This window comes from Solea senegalensis, linkage group LG11 (assembly GCF_019176455.1).
Source record: "Solea senegalensis isolate Sse05_10M linkage group LG11, IFAPA_SoseM_1, whole genome shotgun sequence".
Taxonomy (NCBI): Eukaryota; Metazoa; Chordata; class Actinopteri; order Pleuronectiformes; family Soleidae; genus Solea; species Solea senegalensis.
Window position 1 is genome coordinate 21826384 of NC_058031.1, and position 11658 is coordinate 21838041.

Consider the following 11658-nt stretch of genomic DNA (forward strand, 5'->3'; position numbering starts at 1 on the left):
TCAACACACACACACTTGCTCATTTACACACACACACCATGTATGTATAGTATGGTGAGGAATGACATCCACGCATACACCACAGACAGACAGACACACAAACACACCCAAGCAGCTGCAACATGGCCAGAGTCCCGGACCGGCCGGCACCAATGGAGTTTCCTGGGAATTAACTGCATGTCCAGCTGCCCTCGGATCACACACACACACACAGACACACACAGTTGACGCAGCAAAAATGTGCTGCAGATAAACCCATACGACCTAAAAAGAGATAAACTTACAGCGATTTTTAAGAAAAAGGCACTTAAAGCAACAGAACATGGCTTTTTGAAATGAGCTGATCAGTCTCTCGGTGGGGGCAGCGGATCAGAGTCAGCAAAGCAGCTCCAAGGAGCAGCAGTCCGGGGGAATGTGTGTCTTTACGACGCGGAGCAGCATCGAGAGACGCTGTGTTTGTGCAGCAGCGACATGCGGCTGAAGGTGCGCGAGCAGGAGCCGCACTGGTACTTCTTCACCTCGGAGTGGGTCTGCAGGTGGGCGCGCAGGTTGGAGCGGTCGGCGAACGCCCGGTTACAGTGCTGGCAGGCGAAGGGACGCTCACCTGTGTGGAAGGAGAGGGAGAAAATAGTGAGCTTCGAGGAAAACACTTCTTCAACAGCTCTGTCCTCAGGTCATTGTCTTTCAAACGATGTGACAGATAAGCAACAAAAGGTCGACTCCATGCAGATTGATCCCATTTTCATGCGTTTTCAGGCTTGAGATTAGATTGTGTCTCACTCGGCAATAACATTTGCTCACACACGAGGTGACGTCAATGAATATCAATGAGCACAAGGTGCAACCAGCTGTTACATTAACATGGCTTCAGTGTGTGTGTGTGTGTTTGTGTACCTGTGTGTGTGCGGATGTGTCCTCGGAGCAGCCACGGTCTGGAGAAGGCCTTGCCACAGGTGGGGCACACGCACGGCAGCGTGTGCGAGCGGATGTGCATCTTCAGCGCCCCCAGGCTGTTGTACTCCTTTGGGCAGTGTTTGCAGTGGAAGGCCGGGCGTGCGGACACCTCGGCGGGCAGGGAGGGAGGGGCACAGTGGGAGAGCTGGTGGTGGGACAGTGCAGAGAGGCTGGTGTAGCTCTTACTGCAGTGGAGGCAGTGGTAGAGGTGCTGCATGACGTCCGGGCTGGGGGGATCCGAACTGCGGCCACTGTCCTCCTCGTCCTCACCACTGCTGCTGCTGCTGCTGCTGCTGCAGGGCGAGCTGCTGAGGTCCAGAGGACCCAGTGGTGACGGGGGCAGGGAGACCGGGGTGACTGGGGAGAGAGGTGCGGGCAGTGGGTCCATGCTGCTGCTGCTGCTGCTGAAGAAGGGGCTGCTGGGATAGCAGGTCAGGGCAGAGCTGTTGTTCTGCGTTGGAAGTTCAGCCCGGGGAAAACTTTCAGGGACAAAAGCTGACAACACAACAAGAGGAAATGAAAGTCAGGTGGGTGTTTTTTCACTTAGATGAGGAGATAATTTAATTAAGCTCAAGCATGTGCTGGTGTTTGGTTACAGGCTGCTTTCACTGCACCTGCCAGAAACACTTTCCTGCAGCCAGGAAACTAAAATCATCTTAATCTGCTTCTTAATCATACTTGTTGTGTGTGAAGTTGTCATTTCTAACTTTACAGCCTGTAAAGTTCACTCCACATGTCAGACACACAAACATTTAGGGAAGTCTTACCGGTCTGGCTCTCCAGGTGAGTCTCCCTGTGGTGAGGCTTCTTGTTTGAATAATACTTCTTCACGAGGAATGACCGAGGCATGTTGAACTCTCGGGTGTTTTAACGCAAAAATCAAAAAACAAAACAAAACGATGTTGATAGTAAATCCGGCGGCGGGCTGCAGTCACGACACAGAGGGATAAGAAAACGAGATCTTCAAAGTCACTTCCAGCTTCAATGTGACTCAACGAGGGAACTCGCCTTCTCATATAGAAGGAGCGGAGCACAGCAGCGAGGTGGGCGGTCACGTCTCCGCCCCCAAGACACGCCCCCTGGGTCAGACGCTGCGTCCCCGCTCCGGACAGTCGCAGGTGCCGCGGCGCCAAAAAAGAAAAAAGAAGCTGCTGCAAAATGTGTAATTGTGACACTTTTTTAACAACAGTCTCGTTATTTGCCTCGTGTTCATGAGCCTCATTGGTGTGCATGCGCAAACATGCGCACGTGGGTTGTCCTTGTGGAGAAGACGTCAAAAAAAAAAAAACAACTGAACTTTTTTATAATCAAGATTATTTTGTCGACGCCCCATGTCGCTGCAGATTAAAGCTGCAGCGCCCTCTGTCGGCTAATGCAGTGAACGACATGTCCTGTGAGTTGCAGATGGTGCAATATTTTTAAAACACTTCTAAACTTATTTATTCTTAATTATTATTATGTGCTTTATATGTTATATTTTTATATTCTTAATCGTATCTTATTTTATTTCTTATTCTGACATTGTGTCGTATGTGAGACTACTAGTTATTATAAAATGTGATAATTTATTACAAATTAGATCATATTTTTATAGTTAGATTATTTTTATAAAATGTTATTTTTTATAAAAGTTAGACTATTTTTATAAATTAGATTATTTTTATAAAATTTGATTTTTTTTTACAAAAGTTAGAATATTTTTTTATAAAATGTGATTATTTTATTGTCGGTAGTTTTTAATGATATTATTGTGGAATAACATGAATGATAGATGATCCTATATATGACATATAAGTAGGAAGTGTTATGTTGTTTAGAAATCTCTCTTTCACCACAGAGACGTGACATTTTATGATTCCCCCCTCTTCTCTTCTCTCCTCTGCTCCTTTTGTGCGTCTGTTGCTCGGGGCTTTTACGCACGCACCCCGGCGGTGATGTGATGAGGAGAAAGGGCACATTTCCTCCTCCTTTCTTAGAGAATAAGGTAGAGGAGACAAACGCTCTGTTCTCTTCTCTTCTATCATTAAGTTCATCCTGACCGTAAAGCCCTCTGTCTCTGTTTGTGTCTCCGCGGGGAAAGAAGGAGCCCGCTTGGATGAAAAGAGGCGCTGTTCTCCCCTCACAGCACGAGCCGAGGTTCAAATTAACGCAGCTGACAGGAGCAACATGGTGATGATGTTAAAATCCACACAAGGCTTCATTCATACCTGACCCTTTCTATAAGTGGCATGACGTCACCCAGAGACCGGGGTATGTAAGACTTCCCCACAGGAAATGACTTTTTGTTTTATTATCCAGAGCCAAAACGAACCTGCGCGTAATGTTGTGCCATAAATGAAACCTGTACTCTTGGATTCCTTTATTTTGGTATTGAATATAATTATTCAATCTAATTTGATCTTCTTCTTTTTTTTTTACATCATTTCCTGTAGTGTTTCCTCACCTGCAGACCGCGTTTCCTCAGCTCATTCTGTCTTAATTGTGTTCATGAAGGTGTGAATGTCCCTCTGTGGGTGAATGTGTGATTGAGTGGTGTGGGTGGGGATGTTTTTGTTTATGTAAAGCGCTTCGTTTCGCATTTCAATATGTATGAAATGGGCTCATTCGACTTGTTTGACTTTAAATACTGGTGTTTTTCTTTTTAAGACACCTTTATTCTGGCCCTTTCCTCTTCATTCTACTCTTTTTAACGCGTTGTTTTGAAGTGAATCCCTTCCTCGCTCCGTGCAGCACCTTTAATCTTCATCCACGTGTGAAATGTGCTCTGCGAACGGTTTTCTTCGAGTTGAGTCGAAGTGCTTTACAGAAAAAGAACACAATCAAAAGACAAACAACAACATTCCACGTGAAACATATGATCGAGAATAAAAGCGAGATCGAAAAGAGAAAAAACAAACATTTTAATTGTCAGTTATTGTCACTTAATTAATAAATAACATTAAATTAAGTCGTAAAATTATTACAATTGGAGAATAACTTAATGTAAAATATTGACATATATGAATGTGAAACACTCACATACCCCATAAATCTATTTACTTTTAAAAACGAGTCATTTTATGTTACATCATTAAACTAAACTAAAATAATGCTCTATTTTCTTGAACTGTCCGCTGATGTCTTCTTCTTTTTAGAGGAATTTATAGAGCAAATGAATGAATGAATGATACATGTATGGCATGGTTTGCATATAGAGCAGTTCCTGCGTTCATCTTTTGTGATGTGTTGTTGTTGTTTGTAAACAACAACAACAACAACACATCCTCCTCCACAGCAGATGCAGCATCAGGTGGCAGCAGAGTGTGAGTGCACCTGTCTGCAGGAGGCGCCATTGTCGCTGCATGCCCAGAAGTTCACACGTCGTTAGGGCGATTGTTGACACCGACGCCACGTAGACTGGTGGTCAGGAGGTCAGTGCAGCAGTAAACACACACGTGAAAGTAATCTCTCTGTGTGTGTGTGTGTGTGTGTGTGTGTGCACCTGTAGTTATGTCTTTGTGAGGACCAAAAACCTACGAACCTGTCTTTGAGAGGACATGTGTGTCCACTACCTTAAAGGGTCTTTTCAGGGTTAACACTTAGTATTTCAGGTTAGGGTTAGAATTAAGAATTAATTACGATATGACCCTAAAATATGATGCAATAAATATATTCATGATGATATTTCACTGATATTGCTTAAAGAAGTGCTTGTTTTGATATGGAGCAATGCATCGCTCACAATAATGACATATTTGTGATGCAAAAACTAAAATCAACTAAATAATAATGTAATTAAAACACCTAACAAGCGTTGTTAGGTGCAATGTGAAAATGACAAACAAAGGTTGTATTCCTTTTTATAGCAAATACGTTTAATGTTATATTCTCTCTATATTCTTTCACATTTTCATTACAACAAGATTTTATTTGGCGATCAAGTCTTTTCTCAGCATCGTGCTCGATGTGAATGAGAGGATGTTCCGAAATTCACCTGCAAATTACGAAAAATGTCTTGCTGCTTATTCCAAAGACGTGTAAAAACGCCTCAGATACTTCAATGAGCTCAAGCTTATTTTAATATGTGCATGAAAATATCAAAATACATGATTTGAAGTGAAGGATGTGCAAATGATGTCTGCCTGTTAAAAGGCTGCTTGCACTTTTACACCCTTTCAAATATGACGTGGACCCCAGCTGTAATAAACACTGAATTCTTGAGGATTTTCAGATTTCAGAGTCCCTGGAGACTCTTGCTCGGGATCGCGGTGATGAGGAGTGCGTTGCAGTATAGTTCAGTCTGGAGGAGACAGAAGGCGTGGACCATGCTTTGCTCGTGTCCTTGCGTTTTCTATTACAAGAGCCAGTGGTTTAAACGCGTACGGCAGGAAGAGTGATGCTAAAACAGTTGATCCTCTGCAGGGCAGACTGCAGACAACTCTGTGTTACAACGCAGTGACCTCGGGACACACAGAGGACACACAGAGACATGAAACACTTTTCAGCTCAGCAGAACAGATGTTCTTTTCCTCTCTGGCCTCAGGGATGAAGCACACACACACACACACTCTCAAAATGACAGGAATAATGAGAGAGACTTGCTTTCATTTCAGGAGAATGACACCTCGAGTGCTGGAAGCAGGCGGACGCTGTCGATGTCTTAGTCCCTGTCTGAGGCTCATTTTATACGTGTTTATATTTCTACGGTCTATGTTCTATGTATCTAGCATAAACCCAAGTGATTGACAGCTGCTTTTTGTGAATATTTGTGGGGAAAATTGCATCCGAAAGCAAAGAGTTCTAGGTCCAGTCACATTTATTTACGAAAGAGCGAATTGAAAAACAGCAGGAGTAAGAATAACACATTCACAGAGACATGAAACATGAAACAGAACTAACATCACATCAGTTACAGATCAGTTTTTTTGTCTTTTTTGTTACCCTGAAATGACCTGCGAGCCAAAAAGCTGCATACATGACAATTTAATACCGTTTTACATGTTGTATTACAATTATCAATCAATTGTCTCCACTACTTTCTCTCCTATAACAGTAACGCGAGACACAGTTAATGAATCATTTTTAACCAAATAATGAGAATATATATATATATATATATATATATATAGAATAAACTCAGAACTTCATACGCGATTGTTTTTGAAACCATGAGACCAAAGAAAATGAGTGTATCCTCAGTGTGTGAGCTGATGGCTATGGGCCGATTGTCCTGCTCTGTGTGTGTGTGTGTGTGTGTGTGTGTGTGTGTCCTCATGTGTTTGAAAAGAAGTCCCCTGACACCCTCTCCCTGTCATTGTTCTGCCACAAAAGTGTAGCCTTTAAAGGTTTTTACATGTTAAAAGCCCATCGGGCTTCTGAACAGTCACAGGTGCATTGTTTCCGTTCAGTCCATCCAGACGACAGGTAACGACTCCACTCGGGCCACATTTACATCTTCATGACTCTTCATGCAGGTGACGCGCGTGAATCATGTGACGATTGGAAAAGGACACGCGGGTCAATCCCCCTCCTCAGATGCTTTCTGCTTGAATGTGAAAGACTGTGATTAACAGCTGTTGTCACTTCCACTGAAGCTGGTTCACAAGGAAACCTCCACTGATTAAATCAGTGCCGGCCCTAACCTTTATGGGGCCCCCCAAAAAAAAGTGAACCAGTGTAATGTTTTGGTTTTTGAAGCATCAAATTACTCAAGATAAATACTATGAAGATATCTAAAGAACTTTCTTTTTATATTATCATTTAAAATGTTTTTAGTCCACGCTTTTTTTTTATCAGGTTAATTATACTTATATGGACTGCTGCACTGACCAGGGTTAGGGTCAACTTGGTATTGATAGAAATTGTGCAGAAGAATTGTGCACAAAATGCACAAAGTGCACAAAAATAGAGCGTTTTTCTTTTCCTTCTGTTCATGAAAACAAACTTTGAACTGTGACGTATTTCCAAATTGCCCACATTTTAAACATTTTGACTACTTTTTGCTCAGGCGTGTTTATATAGTTGGTATATCGCTGTATATACTGTACGTTTAAACAGAAAAGCAGCCGAAATGCTCTGAGTTCCGAGGGTTAATCCGAGCTAACCTCTGAAATAATGTTCAGTAAGTTAACAAGCTTTGTAGCACAACTCTGTCACATAGAATGTTGAATTTAAAAGTAAAATTAGAATTTATATTCCTAATGTTGTTGTGTCTGTGTCACACACACAAAAAAGAAAACACATCACTGCACTGTGGTCATTAGACTTTTGTGCTTTGTGACAAATCACTGTTTGCACATTGGTCTTTAAATGATTTAACCATATAGGACATAATAAGATTTAATATTTTTTTTTACCTCTGCTTGTTTGTTATGTGTGTGTGTGTGTGTGTGCATGCATGCATGAGTGTGTTTGTGTATGTGTTGCCCTATGGTGCAGAGGTCCATAGGATGATAAGGTTATCCCAGAGGAATGCATGAGTCTGAACTCATACACACTCCCACACACACACACACGCACACACACACACACACACCATCTGAACACACTCTGTGTTCAGGTTTCTCTATCAGGCACAAACTCTCAGATGTTATAAGGAAAATCCATCAAGGACACAGTGAAATGTGGAGGAGCAGCCTGAAATGTCTCAAACCACTGTCATCCTGGTGCTAAACCTCTGATTTAGCACAGGATTCGGTATTGGAACCTAAGTTATTTATACTTTATTTACAAATGATATTTGTACAGTATTTCATAAGTTGAAATTCATTACATTTGCAGATGATACAACTTTATTTTGTTCAGGACTAGACATTAAGGAATTGTTGACAACAGTAAAAAAGAATGGTTTGATATTAATAAGTTATCATTAAATCAAAATAAAACAAAATGTATGGTGTTTGGTGGTGTTAGGGAAATTAAATTATTCCTGAATGGAGTAAAAATTGAAAGAGTATATGAGACTAAATTCTTGAGAGTCATTTTAGATCATAAATTTAGTTGGAAGCCACATATAGAATACATTAAAAAGAAATGAGCTAAATCTATTGGAATTATTCATAAAGTAGGGGATTTGTTGAACAATAAACGTCTGCGTATAGTATACTTTTCACTTTTAATGCCATATATGTCATATTGTGTTGAGGTTTGGGGAAATACATGCAGGACATACATAGACCCTACAATTAAACTCCAGAAAAGAGTTATCAGAATAATTAACAAAGCTTCCTCTTGTGAAACCACTAATAAATTATTTATAAAGTCTGGCATCTTAAAATTCTTAGACATTGTACAAACATTAGAAATAAAAGTCTTCCCACCTGTATTCAACATTTTTTTTAACTAAGAGAAAAGAAAGTATAATTTAAGAGGGTTGTGTGTCTTTGAAATATGTAAAGTGAGAACTAATGTTAAATATAGATGTGTTTCATTTTTTAGAGTTAAATTATGGAATGGACTTAGTGATGAACTGAAATTGTGTAGAACACTGTTGAGTTTAAGAAAACATTGAAAGGTACAATACTTAAGGATTACAATGTAAAATGACTGAAATGTGAAAGGATTAAGAAGTAAGAATTTACAGTAAATTTTGTTTCTTCTGATTTGTGTAACTGATATTTTGGATTATTTTATGGATTGCACAGGATAGGCAAAAATAAGCCTTGGCTTAAAAATGTTGTTGTGACAAAATGTTGAGTGGAAGTATGTATGGTAATATTTGTCAATTGATTGCACATAATTTAAGTATTTATATTGGAACCGAAATAAAACTATATTCATTCATTCATTTAGCCTGCGATGAGTGTAAAGTACTGTATATATTTATTGGTACAACCGTAGAAGTATTAATACTTTTACGTGTGTATCATTCCCTGGATGTACAGTACCTGTAATACCCTTAGGATGTGCATGGAGCAAAGAACAATGAGTTAACGCCATCTTCTGGTCACATGAGGAACTGATCCACTAACAGGCCTCTCCCGGCATTAGCCACAAGGGGGCAGTCAAAGACTACTAATAGTCTGCAAGTCAGTTGTCAGTCAAAACACATTTTCGGGGGAACTGAGGTTGGGAAGCACCATTTTTCAAAAATACTACCCCTGTTCTAGTAATACAAAGCTAAATGCAAGGACACCACACATGGACTATCCAGTCAGTAGCCACAAGGGGGCAGTCAAAGACCATATACGTGCATGTTCAACATGTGTTTAAAGGTCAGCTGTGACATCAGAGGTCAAATTCATCCCATCACTCAAACATGCTTGCACATGTGTCCTAAGAAGAAGAAAGGACACACAGACATGTGTATGTATAACTATGTGAGGCCCAAAAAGCTTATTATAAAGCATTTTAAAATAATTTTATTTGTTTAATGGTCTTGCCCCACCGTACCTCTCTGAGCTTATTGTAGCTTATTTTTCATTTGTGTTTTTATTAATACTTTCTACAGTATTTTATTGTTTGTTTTATTGTTTGTTGTCATTTCTTATATCTTATTATATTATTTATCTATACATTTATTCATCTTATTATATTATTTATCTCTGTTGCACAGCACTTTGTTTCAGCTGTTGTTGTTTTTTGAAGTGCTTTATAAATAAAGTTGGATTTGATTATAGGGAGTGAGGACATTATGGGAAAGTGAGGACATTTTCACTGGTCCTCACAACTTTAAAGGGCTTTTTGAGGGTTAAGGTTTGAGTTTAGGATTGGAGTTAGAATTAGATTTAGGTCAAATTCAGGTTAGGGGTTAGGGTTAGGCATTTAATTGTGATAGTTATGGTTGGGGTAAGGGGCTTGGGAATGCATTATGTCGGAGTGTCCTCACTACAAGAATGAGTGAGTGTGCGCGTGTGTGTGTGTGTGTGTGTGCGCGCGCGTGTGTGTATAATCCAGCATAAGGGCAAAGGTGACACTGACCTGTTGTTACTCAGCAACAAATCCCTCAGGCTGGACGACACGTTGTGCTCACTAATGATGCGTCGATGCACAGTGAATGAGTGAAAGGGGCCAAACACACGTCATCTGTCTCTATGTTGTTTCTCAAAACAAGCACTTCTTGGGGAAACTAATTGTGAAAATTTTTTTGACAAAACAAGTGCTGACCTCTGTTGACCTTTGCATTCTGGAAAGAAACAAAGGTTGATTTTATGTGTTTTTAAAGGGACACGTGTATACAGTGTAATATGTGGTTGTTTACTTTGGGTGGCACTGTACAAGCTGGGGGAACGATATGTCATTCATGAGGTCATCACCTCAGTTGACAGGTGTTAATAATCAAGAGTTAATTGGTGGCATTCATTACAGCTACTCCAACAAAGCATAGACAATAACAGAAGTTCACTACCCCGTAAAAAGAGAGTATGTTTACATTTAAGTATTTAGCAGATGCTTTTATCCAAAGTGCCTTAAAGGAGAATAGAAGTAGTCTTGGAAAGAAGTGCACTAGATAGAAACAGGGTAGATAAGTGAACAGAGTTAAACTCTATATGTAACAGAGTACAATGTACTTGGTTGAGTGATGGCAAAAGTGGCGCAACAGCGCCTCTTACTGGCACAGGGGTAGTATATACAAGCTGCCTCAGCACACACACACACACACACACAGAGAGAGCTATGAGGAATGTACTGTGGTAAGTTGTGTTCTAGGCATGGTCCTGGATAACCAATAACTTTGTGTTTTTATTTTATTTACAGTGTTTTTATTTACCGTGTTATGCATTTTAAGTAAGTAAGCCTCGTCAATGGTCGGTCTTGTCGCTATATGACATTTTACAGATTAAAATGTGCATTTTCTGTGTTGGGCTAGCATAAGTATGGGCACCTGTTCCATGTGTTACCCTGGCGTTTCACAATCGTCAACCACTGTGATGCTGTGTCGCAGGTCTCGTCTCCTTGTGTCAGTTGTATTAGTTTTGTTTGTTTAACATGTGTGTACTACTGTGTTTGCCTGTTCGTTCGGGAGGCTCGCGCTAGCCCGCTAGCACCGCAGAATGTTGTTGAGTAGCGTTCAATGTTGTGTAAATAGAAATGTCAAAGTAACATTACTTAAAGCATTGTAATGTATCAGCATGGACAATGGATTATAATATGCGATATATGATCACACGGAGTTAAAATCATTTATTTGTCAATTATTTTGTTTGATGAGCGACAGAGAGGATGCATTCATTTGAAAAAAATATAAAGGAGGCCTAATTATTTCTGTTTTTCCGAGTAATTTATTGTTTGGTCTGCTTTTCGGAGTAATTTATTTTTGGTTTGTTTTTCGCAGTAATTTCTTTTTTGGTTTGTTTTTCTAAGTAATTTATTTTTTGGTCTGTTTTTCAGAGTATTTTTTTCTGATTCACTGATTATTTTTTTCTGAGTTTAGAAGCATTTGAAACGAAACGCATTCATTCCTTTTTATTGAGAACCCTATTTAATGGTTACAACATGGACGGCTTATTTAGTTTAATCAAGTTTTACTTTGATCTGGGTTTAAGACACTTGGAGATAGTCACGTCGATGGATTTACCAGGTTGGAGGTTCTCGCGAGAGTTCTAAGTATCTTGGTAATTCAGAAAAAAAAATGCTATTTCTCAATCGTCATTCCACTGTGATGCTGTACTGCAATAAAGGGGACCTGTAATCCACCTGATTGTCTGTGATGTGTTGAAGTGACAGTAGTGTGGCGCTGCATCTCGTCACATATGAAAGTGACCACACAGAGGCAGAATTGGTAGT

The 11658-nt window shown here is 40.1% G+C and overlaps 1 protein-coding gene across 1 annotated transcript; it reads right to left on the reverse strand.

Annotated features, from left to right (window-relative positions):
* Nucleotides 1–359: 359 nt before the first annotated feature.
* Nucleotides 360–1945, reverse strand: snai1b (snail family zinc finger 1b). Its single transcript, XM_044037321.1, has 3 exons — nucleotides 1722–1945; nucleotides 895–1449; nucleotides 360–604 (listed from the first exon to the last, which is right to left on the reverse strand). Exons 1-3 carry the CDS (start codon nucleotides 1801–1803, stop codon nucleotides 423–425), a joined length of 819 nt encoding a protein of 272 aa, XP_043893256.1. The 5' UTR covers nucleotides 1804–1945; the 3' UTR covers nucleotides 360–422.
* Nucleotides 1946–11658: the final 9713 nt, after the last annotated feature.